The sequence below is a fragment of the Oreochromis niloticus genome, linkage group LG18 (genome assembly GCF_001858045.2).
Source record: "Oreochromis niloticus isolate F11D_XX linkage group LG18, O_niloticus_UMD_NMBU, whole genome shotgun sequence".
NCBI classification, from domain to species: Eukaryota; Metazoa; Chordata; class Actinopteri; order Cichliformes; family Cichlidae; genus Oreochromis; species Oreochromis niloticus.
This window is the reverse complement of record NC_031982.2, coordinates 12,754,989-12,775,230: the sequence shown is the minus strand read 5'-3', so window position 1 is coordinate 12,775,230 and position 20,242 is coordinate 12,754,989. Positions and strand designations below refer to the sequence as shown.

At 41.8% G+C, this 20,242-nt stretch overlaps 3 protein-coding genes across 7 annotated transcripts; 1 reads left to right on the top strand and 2 right to left on the bottom strand.

The window, feature by feature from the left end:
* Positions 1 to 267: 267 nt before the first annotated feature.
* cdc34b (cell division cycle 34 homolog (S. cerevisiae) b) lies at positions 268 to 5,142 on the bottom strand. Its single transcript, XM_003438196.5, has 5 exons — positions 4,335 to 5,142; positions 4,132 to 4,218; positions 3,618 to 3,715; positions 2,681 to 2,815; positions 268 to 2,076 (listed from the first exon to the last, which is right to left on the bottom strand). Exons 1-5 carry the CDS (start codon positions 4,518 to 4,520, stop codon positions 1,866 to 1,868), a joined length of 717 nt encoding a protein of 238 aa, XP_003438244.1. The 5' UTR covers positions 4,521 to 5,142; the 3' UTR covers positions 268 to 1,865.
* A 408-nt stretch (positions 5,143 to 5,550) lies between these two features.
* Positions 5,551 to 12,374, top strand: cactin. Its single transcript, XM_005476147.4, has 10 exons — positions 5,551 to 6,092; positions 7,225 to 7,828; positions 7,922 to 8,017; positions 8,192 to 8,337; positions 8,493 to 8,655; positions 10,458 to 10,572; positions 10,669 to 10,861; positions 11,040 to 11,162; positions 11,258 to 11,580; positions 11,675 to 12,374. Exons 1-10 carry the CDS (start codon positions 5,788 to 5,790, stop codon positions 12,163 to 12,165), a joined length of 2,559 nt encoding a protein of 852 aa, XP_005476204.1. The 5' UTR covers positions 5,551 to 5,787; the 3' UTR covers positions 12,166 to 12,374.
* LOC100709840 (semaphorin-4E) lies at positions 12,326 to 19,843 on the bottom strand. Of its 5 annotated transcripts, none has more exons than XM_005476148.4 (16): positions 19,344 to 19,843; positions 19,189 to 19,225; positions 17,917 to 18,230; positions 17,616 to 17,761; positions 16,165 to 16,227; positions 15,989 to 16,087; positions 15,780 to 15,879; positions 15,580 to 15,690; positions 15,353 to 15,504; positions 15,036 to 15,214; positions 14,751 to 14,907; positions 14,415 to 14,637; positions 14,175 to 14,290; positions 13,749 to 13,921; positions 13,609 to 13,661; positions 12,326 to 13,499 (listed from the first exon to the last, which is right to left on the bottom strand). In XM_005476148.4, exons 3-16 carry the CDS (start codon positions 18,023 to 18,025, stop codon positions 12,934 to 12,936), a joined length of 2,247 nt encoding a protein of 748 aa, XP_005476205.1. In that variant the 5' UTR covers positions 18,026 to 18,230; positions 19,189 to 19,225; positions 19,344 to 19,843; the 3' UTR covers positions 12,326 to 12,933. The 5 variants fall into 5 exon arrangements, with proteins under 5 accessions (XP_005476205.1, XP_005476206.1, XP_019203188.1 ...); XM_005476149.4 differs by having other exon boundaries at positions 19,398 to 19,843; XM_019347643.2 differs by lacking the exon at positions 19,189 to 19,225.
* Between the last annotated feature and the right edge of the window lie 399 nt (positions 19,844 to 20,242).

Sequence of the window (20,242 nt, the reverse complement as noted above, 5' to 3'; positions counted from 1 at the left end):
ACCTTATAATAACCTTTTTATAAATAACTATGCAGCTTTACTAATAATAAATGCAGACATACAAATCAAGTGAAAAAGAAGCACTGAGTTTTTTTTCTTCCAAATAAATCTTTATTTTTTCAGTTTTTAAATAGCTGAAAAATAAAAAAAAAAAATACACAGGTGAATAAAACAACATGGTGATCATTCATACAGCTATATGTGCATATCTGTCACGGTTCCTGTTAATGATGCAAACCAACACTGAAGACCACCGAAAGAGGAAAATAGTTACTTTTTCTCAATTGTTGTGTCACATGTAATTCATTATCCTGAGAAATTCAGTATGACTTCCCAATTTAATTAAAACAATCAATATTGCTGATGAAAAAGTTCACACAGAGCACACCCACGCACTCTTTAAAAAAAAAAAAAAAAGAAAAAAAAAAAGTCCACTCTCAACTAACACAGAATAGCGATGGAAGAATAAAATGTGATGGTCTTGTTCACTTCCGAGGACTGGTAGGAGAAAAAAAAAAAGAAAGAAAAGAAAGAGCCTTGTTGAGAAGTGTGGGATCATAGATTATGAGACAATACCTACAATTGTTTTTGTCAATCAAACCTAATAATCTCGTCATCACATAACTCATTCTCAAGCAAAAAACAAAACACAGGCATAACATCTATCTGAAGAAAACAGTAAAATAAAAACAAGCTTGCAAGAGAGAACACAAAGAGCAAACAGAGTGCGACAAACAGTTACCAAATGTTTTGGGCTTTCTTTAAAACACACTTCTTTTGGTCTTTGGGTCAAGTGGGGCCCATCAGAGAGTGACCTCCCCCGAGGAGAAATGCAATTGTGATCAATAATTAGCTCCGCCCCAACAACTCCCTCGTGATCATCCTACACAACTCTTAATCTGAACTACTTCAAATAACACAACCCTACACTTAAAATGACAGGAGAAATACATCCAACAGTAACCAGAAGAAAACACGGCAAAGATCAACTTCATGTTAGGAAAAAAAAAAAAAGAAAGAAAAAAAAGTTCACGTGAGGATTTGACCTTCCGATTGAGCCAGCCGGTCCTCCGGGCAGAGAGTCCTTGTTGTTGAAGTCTTTGTCATCACACGGATCATGACGTAGATAAACGGTCCACCAGTAAAAGAGACAAAAAGCTTTGAAAAGAAGTTCCGGCATGCACAGGAACTTTGAAAACATCGTCACGTGACAATTAGTGTCTTGTCCTATCAGAGCGGGACAGACTGTGACACTTGGGAGAGGGGAAAAAAAAAAACAAAACTAACAAACCAAAAAACTGAATATTTGCAGCACACCAAACGTGCTGTTTGAAGTCCTCAATCTTCTGTTCATCACTGTGACCAACTAGCAGTGAGCAATAGCCAGTTACAATTAGGGAAAGAAAGATATGCAAAAGACAGGCTGAGAAATGTTTGGAAGTGTTTGCACCAGTGCAAATGTTGCTATTGTTGACAGTTGGGTTTTTTTGTTTGTTTTTTTAACCCCACAACACCTTACACTATACACGGGACTGAGAAACTCGGCAGGGTATGTGAGAGTTATGGGGTTTTGTTGTGTGTGTTTTTTTCCCCTCAAAGTAAGGATTTAGGTGATGATAAAAACTGAAGAAACTGGTGACTTTTGTGCTGGTGCAAATCTTACCAGGTCAGAGCCTTCCACAGCAAGGCATCAATTTCAACCTCCAAGACGCATTCAGAGGCGAGAGGAAAAAAGCTCTGTGTTGGTTTAGAGGAGGGAAGCTTCCAATCTTTCTTGGTTGTAAACCTAGAATATCTGGCAACCCGGGCAGAGAGAGGAGGGGTAGCACACGTCAGCTAAGATCGGGGTGCCGCAAAAAAGCACGTCAGGACTCCTCATTGCCCGAGTCGTCTTCGTCATAGCAACAGTCGCCATCCTCGCCTTCCACGTCGTCTTCGTCGTAGCAATAGTCATAGAACAGGTCGGAACCTTCATCGGGGGCTGGGGCACGTGTGCGGACGCAGTACTCCGCCAGCGTAGTGGGCACTTTCACGCCATCGCGCTCAGCTTCAGCTTTGGTAGCCAACACTTGTTTTCTGAGGGGAGATCAGAGTGGCGTTATTACAAACAGCTGGAGATTTATTATTTTCTGTCTTTCCATAAAAGATCAACCAAATCTGAAGAAAAGTTCCCACCTTATCCGCCAACAGTCAGCTGATCTTTTGCTAAATGAATGAAGCTGTGCAAAATTTTACCTTCATGCTATGAATGTTTTACAAGTAACATTCAGAGTACAGAGTCCACACACCCACAACAGTCATCTGGTTAGGTCGCCTCCAAGGTACTTAAAAACACCTGCAGTGGATTTGCTAACACTCTTTCACAATTTGGGCAATTTGATTTTGCCAAATGTTTAAGTGAACTCCAGCTTTGATCATTCAGGATTTTTATTTTCTGAACATATTTATTCCCAGAAGAATGGCGGTTCACCAAGTTTTAATAATGCACTGGACAGTTTTAGCTGTTTCAACAATCAATACAGCTGTATTTCTCTGCTTGATGCAGGGCATTAGTTTGACCCTCTGAATCAGTAAAATCTTCTCTACAACTATGAGATACATCTTCTGACATGAAATTACTTTTGTTTTGCGAGTGAGTTTATACCATTTCTTTTAACTGTGAATCATGCAAACTGTTTACCTGATGATCTCCACGTATTCCCGGTCTTTGCCTTTGCTGTCTCTCCATTTGCGGTACATGACAGACGCGTCCACATTGGCAGGAGAAAAGGTGTTGGGTTCATTCAGCAGTGAGATCACACTCAGCAGAATGGTCCTGGAAGCAAACACAAAGGTGGCAGTCAGCGTGGCATCTACTGCAGGACACGAACACACAAGTTATGTGAATTTAAACAAAAAGGAAAAAAAAAGAAAAAAAAAAAAAAAGAAGGAATTTCTACTTTCTCCCTTATGTTAATTTTTTTAAAAATTACATTTTATTTTAGTATTGGGTGAATTTAGAAATATGGATAAAGAGTCTCTCAGTATGGATTTAAATGCTAATTATTCTGGTAGATAATAGATTATTTTAAATTGTTCAAAAATGCTGTAAACGACAGTCAGGTAATTTGCACTGGATAAAACAATGAGCAACTAGAACACTGGACTGTGTTTTGATTAAAACAGACCTCTCTACGCCTTTGTAAATGTTATTTAAACAAGGTTGAGGAGGATTGTTGTCCTAAGACTGTCACTGAATGTTCAGCATGTTCAGAAATGGTGACGTTTGTATTTTTGTGTAATAACTTGTGCTCTGAAAGCAATGCATAATAATGCACTTCTACTATAATAAAACAGTATAAAAGAGGGTATCTTCCTCTTCCTACTGACTGATAATGCCTCCATACTGCAAAAAAACAAGAGGCAACTCAAACTGCTTTAACTAACAAGGTGTATAATACATTGAATGCCCACATATGGATTCAGTTTCTAGATACAAGTAAAAAGAAGCCAATGAAGACGAATGTCATGCGATAAGACTCTGACTCAGGTAAATTATTGAAGTGGCTGAGAAAGGACAAAGAAGGGAGGTACCCAAGAAAGGAGAGACATGAGAGAGATAATGAGGGAGTGCTAACCGGACGTTCTGGGTGGGATTCCATCTCTCTGAAGGGAGCTCTCCGCTCTGTGGGTCGTCCACTGGAGGGTGCAGTATAGAAATACACACATCTCCATTCTAAAAGACACAGGGGAAAAGAAAGCTCCTTCAAATGTGATTCAGTCAAATTTAGTTATAGACTTTTTTAAAAACAAGAATCTGATAAAGTCCTGTATAAAAATACTAAATACACTACACAAAACATAAAAAAAATAAAAAAAATAAAAAAAAAAAGCCAACCTCTCCTAATGGAGAGATTATGAAGCTTGATCGCCTGTGGTTTTCAGCTGGGTTGAACACCTTAAGGTTGCTGGCAGTCAATCAATTAACTGCCAGGCTTCAATAACAAACAAACAAACATTTTTTTTTAAATGGGTCTAATGGGCCCCATGATGCAAGTGGTATTTGATCATATGAATCATGAGCCAAGCCTAGGACAGCTGCTCCCATCACAAACAGCAGTGGGAGGGCATACAAGTATGTCATGTTGTTACCTCATAGATGTTGGGGTGCCACATCTTGGTGAGGAAGCGGAAAGCCGGAGGGGAGTAAGGGTAGTCTAGAGGAAACTTGATCCGAGCCTAGGACAAAAAGAGACCTTTGGGGCTTGAATTGTGTGGCAACCTTTATTCATTCAGTAAAGCCTGTGTATTGTACTACATTGAGTGAAGTAATCACACAACTTTGGCTTTCTTACCTTGAAATATCCCCCTTCATAGTGAGTGTTTGGTGGTCCAAAAATGGCCACTTCCCAGTTGTATAAATCAGCCTCGTCCACCAGTGTTATTTTGAATCCCTCCACGGGCTCCTCCTGAAGGCTCTTCAGTTCCAGCATGAGTGCTTTCTGTGAACTGGCTACATGAGGGGCGTCGGGTTGCGCCATAATGTTGTTGTTGCTGGTGGTCTGGGTGGCTGTCAGGATATTCTGGAGTGAACAGTGGACTGCTTCCTTCTGTTCACGCGAACACGGCAAAGTTAGCCTAATGAGCCAAGCAGCCTACCCCGAAAACAACAACAACAGTACCGAGACAATAAAACAGGCCAAACGTGTCAGGCTGTGCTCGAGCCAAACAAAGGTGGCGTTGATCTGTCCCCGAAACAGAGGAATTATTTACCAATGTCAACACTCAGAGAAATCTGCAACTGACCGACCATTGTGTCAGACCCGCGCCTCCAGCTTTAGCTGATCTACCTGGCAGAACAGCCGCGGATATAAGCCGTAAATCTACTGATAGCTGTAGGCTAATAGGAGCTAGCTAACAAGCCCTACCTCACCGACCAGATCGAGCCGATCTTAGCGCGGCGCGAATACTTCCTAACCGCATACAAGAGCCAGGCTAGGACAGAAAACACACCTATATACCCAAACCCATGAATTCTTTACGGCAACAGCCGGAAAATATAGCTCATACAGCCATAAGAGAAGACAGGATAGAGAAGAATGTTGCTGAAAGGAGTCCCCTTTCCTCTACAAACAGGCAATGGCGCCCTGTGATTGCGGGATTTGTAGTCCAGTTTCCACCTGTCAACATTATTTTTCCCCTTTAGAAAAGCAAAGAAGGCGTACGGTGACGCAGTTAACTATCTTATTACATAAGTTTATATAAAATTAAATTTATCCAGGAAAAAAATAACAGCCTTTAGAGACTATTTCTTTAACATTTTATTTGAGAGGGAATTTAGGGAACTGCATTTGCCACTTTCTGACGTCACAAAAACGCCAAATATTGTTCGTGCTTCTGAGCTGTTTTCACCCTGAAATTATTTCAGTACACTGACGGTTCTCAGTTGTATTCAGATGGTACTCCGAGGAGGGGTGCGGATTTCATATAAACAACGGGGAATTTGTTTCTAGTTTATTTTTCTCAAGGTTCTCGTGACGTAAATAATACGCGCCATTTTACAGAAAGCCCCTTCGAGCGGGGCTTTTTGCTGCCCCGTTATCTAGTTAAAAATATAACGGTTTTATTTTATATTTTATTTTTTAGAATATGACCTGAAAATGTGAAATATTGACATTATTTGCTTTTTAAACGTTCCAATGCAGCTTAACCTGGCGCAAACATAATATGTTTTAGAAAGTCCCCTTTGTTACATCTTATTTATGCGACATACTGGTGTTGGGACCCCCTATTGAGAGAAACTTCGCAATGAGTTCCAAGTCTCGACGTCGGACTCGCTCCAGGTCCAGAAGTCGGAGCCGAGATCGGCCGAACAAGTCAAGAGGAAACAAGTCTAGATCTCCAGATGAGAGGAGAGACCGCAGTCGGTCTGCCGACAGGAAAAGGGCCGCTCGTGGTAGGGGAAGATCCGGCAGTCGGGACTCCAGCGATGGCTCTCCGGCCCGACGTCGGCCTCAGCACAGGGGCCGCTCTGGTTCTAGCAGCGGCTCGGAGAGCGACCGGAGGCGAGAGACTCACCGTCAGAGGAACAGGTCGAAGGGTCGGTCATCAAGGTAATCGCTTTACGAAGCGGAGTTGGCTGCTTACTTGGGATTTTATATATTATGATGGTAGTAGCAGGCCTCATTTGAACACATCGAGTGACTCCGTAAACGTAACGTTTTTCTGTCCGCTTTGCGACAGCGAAAGGACATCAACAAAAACTATTCTTTTTGGGGGGAATTCCAGGAATCAGCATGCATCTATGCTTTTGCATAGGCGCTAAATATAATTTAATGTTGACTTGCAGAACTGAGCAAAGCCTTACTTCAAAAAAGGAAGAAAAAAGATGTGTCTGTTGTTTTATTATTTGAAGAACCACCATTACCACCAGTACCACCAGTGCGTGTGGCGCAGTATTGCTTGCTAGAAGGCAACATGCCAATGAGACCTTCGTAGATATTCTGTCTATCCATCAATCAATCATCCAAAGGTTGTAATGGCAGCAGCCTAAGCAGGGTATTCCAGACATCCTTCTCCCAAGCAACACTTTCCAGTCCTTGCTGGGAGATACTGAGGCGTTTCCAGGCAAAGTGAGATGTATAATCTCTTCAGTGGGTTCTGGGTCTAGCTCGGGGTCTCCTCCCTGAGGAGAAGGCATCTTCTTTGATCACCAGGTTTTTCTATTCCTAGTATCAGCTTTTTAAAAATGTATTGCTGGAATCAAATTTAAATTACCCTTCTTTTTTGAAAAGCAAATTATATTTCTGAATTGAATCTTTTGTTGTTCTGTGTGATTGTTGATTGGATGTAGGGTTTAAATCATTGTACAACATGATGCTTGTTGTCACTTCAGTCATAAAATATTACAAAAGGGATGTGTGCACAGTATATTGCTGTAATGATGTTACAGCACTCAACCCATCCTTGGTTGAGTGCCAGGCTGCTGCACAGTAATCCAATCAACCGATAGCGATGCTGATGTTCAGTGACGTTAGTGTTAGGCTTTATGTGAATGAAAAGAGCTGCTGTAGATATAATCCCTATATCAACTTGTTATGGTAACTCCATTGCATATAAATAAATAAATCGGTTTTTAACTGTATTCAACAGGACTTCACTTTCAGAGATTCCTCTTATGTGGTTCTTCTGTAGTTAATATTGTATTCCTGCAGTCACTGTATTAAATCACACTTTCTGTCTCAGTCCTGATTCAGATAATACCAAAATGAGAAGGAGGAGAAAGGAACAGGAGAGTCGTAGAACAACATCCCAAGAGAGGAGAAAGGGAAGATCCCAGTCCAGTTCTGACTCCCGTGATGGGAGCGGCGACAGAGAAAGGAGAAGAAGAAGGAGTGCCGAGAGAGGGAGTCCACCAAGAGACAGACAGAGGAGGGAGTGGGACAGAGAGAAAGAGAGGCACAAGAACAGCAGCAGAGACAGAGACAAAAGTCGAGAGCGAAGGAAGAAAAGTGAAGACAGGGAGCGCGGGAGGAGTAAGAGAAGCCAAGAGAAGTCTGACTGGGGCAGAGGCAAGCAGCGCTTCAGTTCGAGTGAATCATCTGAGAGCTCAGAGTCTGATTGCGAGACAGGCGCAGTCAAGGAAAAGGAGGAGAGGAAAAAACAGAAGGAGATGATGAAAGCTCTTGAGACACCAGAGGAGAAGAGGGCCAGAAGGTTGGCAAAGAAGGAAGCAAAGGAGAAGAAAAGGAGAGAGAAAATGGGCTGGAGTGAGGAATACCTGGGATACACCAATGCAGACAATCCTTTTGGGGACAACAACTTATTGGGAACATTTAAATGGCAAAAGGTGAGTTCCTGACTGCAAAAGTTTGGATATTTGCCTGTCATAACCTGCCTTTGAGACCTTGTATCCCATCCATGGTTCTTTTTGCTTCCTCAGGCATTAGATAAGAAAGGTATTGGTCATCTCGGAGAGAAAGAGCTCAAAGAAAGGAACAAATGTATTCAGGAAGAGAACCGCAGAGAGCTGCAGAAGGTAAGAACTGTGGGATGAAAATCTTCCACATTAGTGCTCACACAGTACCTGACTTTTTATACAAATGCTTAAAAAAAGGATGGAATTTCAGTTCCCAGGCAAAACATAGAGGATCAGTTTTAAGATTAGAGATTGGGAGCGACATATTTATACACCAACTTTATGTTGATGTAGGTGAAGCAGCTGCGTCTGGAGCGGGAGCGAGAGAAGGCCATGAGAGAGCAGGAGCTGGAAATGCTGCAGAGAGAGAAAGAGGCAGAATATTTCAAGACCTGGGCTGAACAGGAAGACAACTTCCATCTGCATCAAGCCAAACTAAGGTTAGTGTGGCTCTTATATTAACAATCTCCCTTTTCATACCTCTGAGGATTCTTATGTACTCCACTATGATTGGATCAGTTTGTTTAAACTTCCACCTTCTACATCTATTTATCTAATTAACCCTGCTTCACACCCTTGTGCTTTGTCTCTGCAGGTCTAAGATTAGAATTCGTGACGGCCGTGCGAAGCCGATTGACCTCCTGGCGAAGTACATCAGTGCAGAAGATGATGATTTGGCAGTGGAAATGCACGAACCATACACGTTCCTCAATGGGCTCACGGTCACTGACATGGACGACTTGCTAGAGGACATAAAGGTTTGTAGATGTGCTTAAATAAAGTGTAAAAGTTCTGTTTACGAAAGGACCGATTTAAGAGTGTGAACCTGCACTTTTGTTTGTGTGTTTTACCCAGTAACTGTATCATCTTTAAATGTGATTTGTGATTATTAGGGTTAAATAAAAATATGTGAGTATACAGTGTTTCATAATATGCCCATACACAAATACAATATTAAAAACCCAGCTCAATTTGTAGTGTAAAGCTTAGACTTTATGTAAAACATAACATCACCCACTGCGTTATGAGCTACTGTTATGAAGCCTCACGTTATAGCACTGTGCAAAATTCTTAAACTATCCCCTGTTTCTGTATATTTTTCTTTATATTTTGCTTCCAGATGTCAAGTGCTCTTGACATTTTTTAAGTGCTCTTGAGCAATAGTTCTCCAGGTTTCCTGAAGGCCTTTCAGTGCTCTTCCTTGATCACTGGCATCTATTTTGCTTATTTTCAGTCCAGTTCTTGTACCTGACCTTTCTCAGAGGAATCTTTGTTAAGCCACCATGAATCATTCAAGCATAAAAAGAGACCTTGCGCAAGGGATGAATCTGTGCCATGTTTATCATCGGTAGACAACTTGGCAAATAACCAATTTGAAATTGAATCTTCAGGCACTTTGTTACTCCACAGCACATTTCTTTACTTCAGTCAAGAGCTGTCTCAGTGGAAGGGTGGCAGGAAGAAAGTGAAACAGGGAGGAGTGAGTTAGGTATACCAAATTACACAAGAACTGGACGGAATCTGTTCAAAAGGTCTTGTAAAGTAATGAATCCAAATTTGAAGTTTTTCGTTCAAATTGTCATTAACATGTACAGAGGTCGTCTAACACTGAGTGTCTACAACATTCTGCAAAACATGGTGGGCTCTCTGTCATAGTTTGGGGCTGCTTTTCAACCAGTGGTGTTGGACAGGAAGTCAGAATTAATTGAATTATCAACAGGAAAAAAAAAATGCTGGAAGGCATCTGATTGGCAACGGCTTCATGACAGTGATCCCAAACACACTATCGATCGGCCTTCCCAGCTTAACATTATTGAAGCAGTGTGGGATCATCTTGATAGAGAATTGAAATTGAACAAAAGGCAGCAAACATCCAAAGAAGGACTTTGAATTTCCTTCAGGAAGCCTCGAGAATTATTCTACTACTTATTACAAGTCTTATTATTATGTATTACAAGAAAGCTGTCTAAGAGAGTTGGTCATACAAAATACTGACTTTAAAGCTTGTTGGAATTGTACATTTTTGCCTTTTTATATACTGTATTTCTATGTATGTTTGCACTGATCTGTCATGTCTACTAATTTCTAATAATGATATAAAGATAAGGGGTGGCTCAAGACTTCTGCACAGCACTGTAGATAGTATTAGGTCCTAACATGAATATTGACTTTTACTTTGTAAAATACCTGAGCACAGACTAGTGTAAGTATCCACACAGCAGATGGTGTTAATTGGTAATTGCTTTAAATTCTCCAATTGTCAAGAACACCACAAACATGGTGGCAAAGTCCAATTCAGGGACTCAGATTAGCTGACCTCGTGCTTAGCAGGCTACCAGCAGGTATGGCCACCTAGGAAGCGACCATCTCTCACAGTTCAAGCCTTAATTATATAAATGTCACAGAATAAAGGTGCTATTAGGAGGCATTTAGTGTAAATCTATATTTAAATGTTTTAACACATATTTACCCTAAACATGTCAAAAGATGTGTGTTAGCATGTACTGATCTTAAAGTGCAGCATAATTAAAACATTACTGCATGCGAAATGTTCTGCTAGGTGTACATGGAGTTGGAACAGGGCAAGAACGTGGACTTTTGGAGAGACATGACCACCATCACTGAGGATGAGATCAGCAAACTGAGAAAACTGGAGGCCTCTGGAAAAGGGCCTGGTAGGACAACCGTCACATTGTCCCTCTCTAATGGCTTTTATCCTGATAGGATTCTTTTTTTTTTTTAAATTATTAATTTATCCATTTATTTCTCAGGTGATCGTCGTGAGGGCATCAATACAGCTGTGAGCACAGATGTTCAGTCTGTGTTCAAAGGAAAGACATACAGTCAGCTGCAAGCACTGCACCAAAACATTGAGGCAAAGATTCGGGCTGGAGGATCCAATCTTGATATCGGTTATTGGGAGAGTCTGTTGCAGCAGGTCAAAGTCTACATGGCCAGAGCAAGGTATGACAGTGATGTGGCAATGCCCACTGTTTTTGGCTGGCTTAATAAAGTTAAGTCCCATCTTTATGCAACTTAATATTGTACTGCTGTCTTTTCTGGCCAGGGCGCTCTTATAAAAGAGATTTGTAATCTCAAGAGTGTGATTGTTTAAAACTAAATCTAACTTTTTATGCTGTAGGCTGAGAGAACGACACCAGGAGGTGTTGCGTCAGAAGTTGTTCAAGCTGAAACAGGAACAGGGAGTAGAGAGTGAACCTTTGTTTCCCATCATCAAAGAGGAGCCTAGGAGTGAGGAAGATGAGTAAGTCATAATGTACAGACCTGAGATGCAAATTCCTCTTTGCACTATTGCAAGAGGTGCATTGTAAAATCTAAACCAACATTTCCTTATTCCAGTGAGAGAGGAGGGCAAACTAGAGAGAAAAGGAGAAACACTGAAACAGAGCCAGAGGAGGGTCCGTCTACATCTACAGCAGGAAGAGAAGATGAGGAAGCAGGAGAAAAGGGTGACAAGAAGGATGGAGAGGAAAAGGATGAGGTGGTGGAGGCTGTTCTGACAGAGGAGGACCTGATCCAGCAGAGCCAAGCGGAGTACGACTCGGGTCGCTACAGCCCCACGCTGCTCATGCAGTCTGAGCTGCCGCTGGACACCCACACGATCACCCCAGAGGAAGACGCACACCGGCTGCAGTTAGCACGCAGACAGCTCCAAGTCACAGGTATGAGATGACAGCAAAGCATCCTCACTGCAGAAATGTATAACCATGCATATTGGGAACTGTAGCCTCACTGTTTTACCACTTTCTGTGTCAGGTGACGCCAGCGAAAGTGCAGAGGACGCTTTTGTGCGACGGGCCAAGGAAGGCATGGGCAACGATGAGGCCCAGTTCAGCGTCGAGTTTCCGGTCACTGGGAAAATGTACCTGTGGGCAGACAAATACCGCCCCAGGAAACCACGCTTCTTCAACAGGGTCCACACAGGCTTCGAGTGGAACAAGTACAACCAGACACATTACGACTTCGACAACCCTCCCCCTAAGATAGTCCAAGGTTACAAGTTCAACATCTTCTACCCAGACTTGATCGACAAGCGATCCACGCCTCAGTACTTCCTCGAGCCCAGTCCCGACAACAAGGACTTTGGAATTTTAAGGTTCCACGCGGGCCCGCCGTATGAGGACATTGCTTTTAAGATCGTAAACAGGGAGTGGGAGTACTCGCACCGACACGGCTTTCGCTGTCAGTTCGCCAATGGGATCTTCCAGCTTTGGTTCCACTTCAAGAGGTATCGCTACAGGAGATAAATGCCACAGATCAGTACGGACCAAAGCCTCCAGTGACTGGCTTTTACACATGCTGTACAGTAAAGGTGCTTTGTTGTTTTTGTTTTAGCTGCTCTCTTAGAAAAGCAGTGTTAAAGCTTCAAGTCACTGTGTACTGATGTCTAAGAAAGCAAAACTGTAATTTAGTCAAAAAGTTACACATTAAAGATTTTTTTTCCTTCTCCTTTTTACTTTTTGCATTTGGCCACTGGTTAATGGGTTTCAAATTAACTTCACGTTAGAGATAAAACAGTAAGCATTTTAAACTTGCTGAAACAACTTAAAGAACATATAAAAATTGTTTAATTACAATAAGACAGTCTTAGTAGCTAGTGGTGACAAAATAAGTGGCTCAATTTCAATTACTGTACATTCCCTGTAAAAAAAAAAAAATAAATAAAAAAAAATAAAAAAAAATCAAACCAGTCATTGCAACATATTCCAATCTGTGGTACTTAAAACAATTAGTAGAAATTTAAGCACAAACCTGCATATAAAACAAAAAGGCAGGAATTCAAGTACATCATATTTGTACCAAAAATAATTTAGTTTAGTTTTATCAGTTTTGTTTATCAAAACAAGCATTTGGAATGTTTTTACATCCAAGTTTCTATGCAAATATTACCGCTGAACCCCTATTCTCATTAGTTCAGGGCAGAAACGAAGCCGTTTCGGTATCCCCCCATTCATTTGAGTCTAAAGTCTATCTTTGTTAATGTCATGCGCTTCCCGCTTTCTGTTTTTTAGCTCTCAGTGTTGGTTGTTGTTACTGTTGCTGCTGATGACCACGGGCTTTTCCTCTCTGGGTGCAGCTTGGTAACTCACACCGGAGTGTAAAGCCTCCTGGTTCTGGCTCTCCTGAGGTTGCTCTTCACTTTTACTCTTAAAGAAACTCCAAGGCAGACACAGATGGCCTTTGTAAAAGTTCCAGGCCAAAAGGGCAATAAAAGCAAGCCCCAAAAGAGCACATGCAACCTGCAGTCCAGTAACTGATCCACAATCAGTCTGAGCTTTGGGATTCACTGTCCTATCATCTTTGCCAGAGTCTGATAGGTCAATTGTTACCAGATGCTCAATTACAGTTATGCTGTGCATTTTAGTTCTGGAGTGCTCTACAGACAAGCAGCGGTAACGACCGGCATCGCTTAATGAAACATTCTGGATCAGAAGTCCGTCTTGTAGTTGAAGTGCAGCTGAAGGCGTCAGATCGATATTGTTCTTCTGCCATATGATTTTTCCCAAGCTGGAAAGGGGTAGACAACTGAGCTTCAGGTCCTCGCCTTCCCGGATGGACCAATTCAGAGGCTTGATAGGGTCTGACATTTCAAGAGACACCCATAAATTAATTTTCAATTTGACAACTTCAACAGATCACATGCAGAAACGTGCAAACTCCAGAAGATTCAGTTTCATGAATAAACTTACCAGCATCAGGGCAAAGGGAAGCATCTCCAACTTTCACACTTTGGATTATATCACTACAAAAAAAGAGGCAGTAAATGAAAAATTAGTTTGAATAAAGAACATCAATATCACTTGGTCCTTGTCTTTAAAGCGATGCCTACCGTTGTGATTTAGAAATGAAAACACATTTCCCCAGAGCATTGTTCCAGCCACAGTGTGGGTCTCTGGCTAGCACACAGTCCATACAGGATGAGGACCTCTCACAGGTGGCCAGTGGTATCTGGGCTACTCCAGTGTCTGAGCCTGCATAGAGCTGACCATGTACATCTTGGATCTATGACACAAACACAGAGCACCGATGATGCTGATGCACATTGACACCAAACATATTGACCCTGTTTATTCTTTCTGAGAAGACTGTTTATAAATAACTTAAATATGTGTTTTTTCACATTCTTGATAAATCCAGGCTTGCTGAAGGATAAAAATAAATAAATAAAAATGTACTGGACTTCCTGAAACAATATCACTACTGAGGCATCAGCTGTGATAGAAACTGTTTTAAATGAATGGTTATCTCAAATTACCGTGATATTTGAGAATTTAAGAATCCTGATTGGCTGAGGGGGGTGGAAGATTTGTACTTCCTCTATGATGAACATCTCTCCATCGTAGTTCACAGCTTTCAGCACTGTGCCTTTGTCTTTTGTATAAAAAAAGGAAACATATTTACATGCATAAAGTCCAGTATGCTTACCACTGTTAAGTCATCAAAAACGGCAAAATGGACAACAAACAAGAAGTGACAATGATGTACTGATGCAAACCTGTGCCTATAAACATCACGGGGTACTTGTTGCCATCTGCAGCTTTCATTTGGTTTACTATGATTTGTGTGAATGTAGCTCCTCTGCGCACCAGTAGAGGTTTATCTCCTATTGGCTGGATAATCTGGTCCATGAGGGGCTTGTCCTTGACAAACTGAAGGGTTCGGTCTGGTAGATCCAAAGTTTTCTGTATGCCCGCCTTACGAGCCTCATTATTTATACACTGGCAAAGGATCAATGGAAAGGAAAGAGAGAGCAGGGTGCAAAAAGGAATCAGCTTCCTGTTAGGGTTTTCTTTAAAAAAAAAATGCACAAGGGAATTTTGGGAAGACTTACAGCTCCAGGCCGAGGGACGGGCACTTCTCCGCTATACATCACCCACTTAACAAAGGAGGTTTCTACGGGGACTGGGGTCTTGTACTTCCCCTCTGCAAACACTCGGCTTATGTCTGACACGCGGTACGCACACACTGCAGACAAGTCTGATGTGTCTCTTAAATAAGCACACACACACACACATCAAACATGCAGCAGATCTTAGCCAACTGGTGTTCTAAAGACATAAAAGAGGAAGTTAGCCTTTTCCTTCTTACACAAACATCTATGCTGGTCCAAACTTACGACTGTGCTGTGAAGACGGTGTAAAAAATACAGCTCTTCCAATCCTTCTCGGGGTCACACCAGCGGTATGCGTCCCGGATAATGTACGGCAGCTGGGACTCCAGCACCGGACAGTCTATTCTAGCTTTCAAGAAGGTTGTCCACTTTTTCTGCAAAGTCCTTTGACCGCCAAGATCCCCCTGTGAACACAGAAATGCATAACAGGAGGAAAAATACACATAGCAATGAAACAACGGAAAGGGCTGCAGGAGCACAAGGAAGTGCCATTTATGTGCCATTGTCATTGGAAGCGCATGCAATGTAAAACCTTTTATCACCTTGCAGACGCGGGCCACGCGGGACACCACCAGTTTGTTGTAGCAGTCGCATTCCACAGCGGTCTCACTAAAGAACAGGTAAACTTTGTCGTCATCTCCGCTTTCACTTTCCTTGCTCTCTGGCATCTGAGCCATGGAAACAAAGGTGGGCTCTGGCACAAGAAGAAAAGAAAACTTTAACTTTGACTGAACTAATAGGTTTTAAAAAAAATTATTTTATATCTTACCATTAAGCCAGGAGCTTTTAAACTCAGTGCGTATGGTACCAGACGAGCTGCGCATTAGGACGGGTTTAGAGCCGAGGAAGTTCATTGACGTGGCTGAGTAAAGTTCATTACCTAACGAGACCAGAGAGCAAAAGAAAATATGTTTGCTCTGCTAATCTTTTCAACAGATTTCTTAGTGTAGTTGGCAAATTTCTGCCAACCTTCCATGATTGAAGCGTATCTCTGGAAAGGATCAAATGGACACTTCCCTTTACCATCCTCCATATTCTTCTCAAAAGTCAATGCATCATCTGAAAAGGACTGCACCGGCAAACACCGTTTTATCTTTAGGTATTATTCTGCACTTATTGTGAAGCTGATGAAAAACCATAAAAACCATCTATTCAATCAGTTCATGAATTTATCTCACCATGTAGTAGCACTCGGGATCAAAAGCATTGGTTCCACACACATACATTCTGTCATCTCCCACCTTATGCAGGATCCTGATATAGTTCAAGCACTCCGTCTGCAAAAGGAATTCAAGAACCAGTGAGTGCCTCTGCTTAATGTAAATTAACCTTTACAAAACTACAATCAACCAACCTCTGCATTTTTTCCTTTGTTTTTACAATCTGTCTTTTTTCCTGGAGTTGCTTCCCATGCAACCTAAAAGATAAAAAACACAATTTTGGTCACACTTCAAAAAAATAAATAAAAGTTCTGTTGAATAGGGTTAAGTTTGGGCCTGTCATAATAACCGATTGTTGACAAACGTTATGACAAGTCCACGACTCTGACATTGCTTTCATTACTGGTCACACTACTCTGTGTGGTAGGATAACGTGTTTCTCAGGGCTAACAGGTTTTCTGCTGTACAGAACAATACTTTCAACGTTGACATTTTTAAAGGAAGCACAGCTGCTGTTAAGATGGTTAAACTGTGAAGATGTGGCTAAAATTGTGACTGAAGAGGAAGTGTTGCAGCTCAAATTAGATGATCTGTTTTACTATGTCTGCTAGCTTTGTTTTCACTGTGTTATTATCACAAGAATCAATGGTCAAATACGCCATGGTATTTGCCATTTTTTGACTGTAGTTGATAATTAATAAGGTGCAATCTGAGGTGAAAACAGGATAAATTCATGTGAAGGAAGCGTAATTTAAGGACAAAGTTTTAAACAGGTTTTTTTCCATCTTTGAAATAATATGTGTCAGAAAGCTCTGTGGTTATGAGGCTTCCCGTTAAGCTGTACTGCAGTGGTTGTGTCTAAATGATCACATCACGCACAAAAGAATATACATCAAGAATTGGACTGTGCACATTAGAAGAGTTAGATCAGTTCAGACTGTTGTTGAGGAATTAAACAAATGAACCCGTGTCTTTTGTTTGCCTGAAGTTAGGCTCTCAGGAAGCACAGTTTCCGGATCACAGATGGATCAATTCCAGTCCGGCCCCTACTCCCTCCTACTCTGCGACAGAGTGGGACTTTCACAGCTGTGAGGAATAAGTTCTGTCTTGTTGCCTGATTTTTACTCAGGGTCCATGGTAGATAGAGTCTGCGAATTTCTCGCAGAACCACATGAAAACGGCCAATAACATCAGTGGTTCAAGCGATGGGCGAACATTTTTAGCTTTCTTTTCTTTGATAGATGTTGAAACGTTTCTATCAGAATCTGAATCAGAATCAGAAAGACTTCATTTATCCCCAAGGGGCAATTAAGATACAACAGAGCAGCATGACGTTGAAGATAAGGACAGGGCATATACAGGCAATAAGAGTGAGATAATAAATACACAGAATATACAGTATATACACAGTTTTAAAATTAAAGTGTCTGAATAGGTGAAAAAATAACTGTAAGTGACTAAAAGTGAGTAAAGTGTCGGCAGTATAAAAAGAGTGTAGAGTAGTTTATGTTTATGGGTGCGGGAAATGGTCTTATCGGCTATGTTGGGCACTTGCCCTGGATTGGTGAAAGAGATTGTTTTAAAAGGGATAAAGTGGGTGCAGCCTGTTAAAGAAAAACAAACAAACAAAAAAGGGTGTTCTTACTGAAGCACGTTTCTGGGAGATGTTATAGAGGTCAAGTGCGTACACTTTTTCCCTAGCACCAAGCATGAGCATGCCTTTATCTTCTATCAACAGCATGGTGGAGTAGTTATAGACATCATTCTCACTAAAAAAACGAGCATTGTCCCCTAAAGGAAAAAAAAAAGACAGCAGACAAATGATTAACTCAGCAACCACCAGTGATTCAACGGCATTTCCTTTTGAGTCAATCCAAATTATATGAGCCAACACAAGCTGACGCACTGTAAGTCAAGGTTACACAAGACAAAAGAGCAGCACTTACTGTGATAAGGCACAGATCTGCGGGGGATGCAGTTCAGTGGTAAGTTTTCCTTGGCCATCAAGGCCAGAGGCAGCAGGCAGAAGACAGTGAGGGACAGCAGCAGATTCATGGCTCCTTTTGCTCAAGCTCAGAGGACTTTAGGCTTTATTGTTTCCTCAACAGTCAGTCATAGAGCGGTAAAGGCGGCAGGGTGGCATCTATGACGTGATGTGCTCTGTGGTGTTTGAAGGGTAGCAGCCCCTTTACTGGCCCCGCTCTGCAGGCTGTCCATGGGGAGATGGATGGCACGGACCAAAACACAAAGGCGATGGGGGCTGAAAAATACAAGGGTGTACAAGATATTAAAAACTGTTCATGAGTAAAGAAGGAAAAGTATAGAACCTCAATGGATGTACAGCAAAACACCAGGAGAGGACAATAGCTGACAGGGGTAAACATCAAAGGGCATCAAAACAAAGTGTAAAAAACTTAGCCAAAAAATAAGAAAAAAAAGAAAGAAAAGAAAAAGTAAAGGAATCGCCAGAAAGGACAGAGTGAGCTAAAGTCAGCACCACAGTAATTCTGTCAGTGCCATAGTGATGTTAATGCAGGGCCATGAAAAGCATTCAGCGGGGTGCAGGGATGTCAACCTCAGCTCTCCTGCAGCACCAAGCACCGACACAATGAAAGATTCACACAGAGTGCCAAATTCTGGGCTCGATTAGAGACGAGCTCTTGCACAAAGTTGGCTGCAAGTAAGTTAGATGCAAGAGTGGTTTCATTGCACCGAGCAGGAAACTGAGGTAACCTTTAATTACGTCGTTGTTACAAAAGGAGCATCTGTTTTCATTACTCTCACAGTAATGAAATTAGAAGTAATGGAGGTGTGTGTGTGTTACCTGATGAGCCACAACATGTCAGAGAATGCACCCCGATAAGATTATTTAGCCTTGAGGGCCAATCCCAGCTTCACTCTACACCCACATCCACGCGCACGCGCACATGCGCACACACTCACACCACCGTGCCTCTCATATTTACGTTCAACTGAATCTGAACAGTAGAACAAACCTGATAAGCGTGTCAAAATCAGTATGGAAACAAAAACCCATAAAATAAATGAGAATTTACCAGTACGCTACTTGGTTAAATTAGTTATAATAATAGTAATAAAGTACGTTACCCCTTGTAGTGAAGCTTTAACGTGAAATTCACCCTGAAGCTGTTAATAAAGTAGCTCTGGTAGGTTAGCTAAGACTGAGCAAACACTCCAATCACAAGTTAATCTCTTACCTGCGCGCGGGCACGCCCCAATCTCCCGAGGTTTCCTCTAAGAAAAAAAAATAGTCCCAGCACCTGTTTACGACATATTTTACCACCGCTTCACGGACAGTTTGATAGTTTAAAAAACAAAAACAAACAATGCAAAATCAAAAACTCCCACATACCTTTAGTAAACACTCAATAAAAGTGTGAACAACTGAGACTAACGTCTAACGTACCCCAGAGGTGTCAGACGTTGGCCGTAGGCAGCAGCTTCCACTGAGGGTTATTATCTGCAAGCTCGCGTCTAAAAATCAGCGACCGCACAGAAAATTAAAAAGGAAAGGCGCTGGTGCAACGGCTCAGCAGCCCGTCAGCCTCCAGTGAGTGTTTCTAAAGACACAGCGGTGCTTCGTTTCTGTCCACAGCCTCTCTCACCGGTCATATACCGCGGTCGGTGAAAGGATCTGAATGGCCGGGGCTCCTGCTCCGGACAGCCGCGCAGGGTTTTTTTTTCCCTAGTCCCACATACCCCTTCGGAGTGTGGCGGAAGGCGCTGACCTCTGGTCTGATTAAGTGTTCGTTATTCTCTTAGTACTACTACTACTGTCGGTAGAGGGCACAGCTGACTCCTGCTAGGCGGATCAGGTAAACCGTGAAAACACCTGGCAGCGTGTCCAAACAGGAGTGATGAAGAAATGCAACATAGCAAGGCGGCGTGTTGTTATCTGCCCGCCACGTTACGGATGGAAACGATGTATTTACATTAATGCCATCATCATCTCCCTGCATGTGCAACATTCTGCCACTATAATAATCCTGCACATGCACAGACATATGAAAGCGCAGAGAACTGATGCATATTTGTTATGATCTTATAGTTACATTTTATTGAGACGCCACAAATCAAGAGAAAGGTTGTAGAGAAAGGGTTAGCCACTTTGTTATTAAACAAAGAAGCATGTTCGATGGATTTTTCTTCTAACTCAGCAAAACCTCAAACTTTAAAAATATTCTCCTTGCTTCCAATTGAAACCAAATGTCTAGCCGTATTTCTAGCTAGACATTTCTAACCGTTTAAATG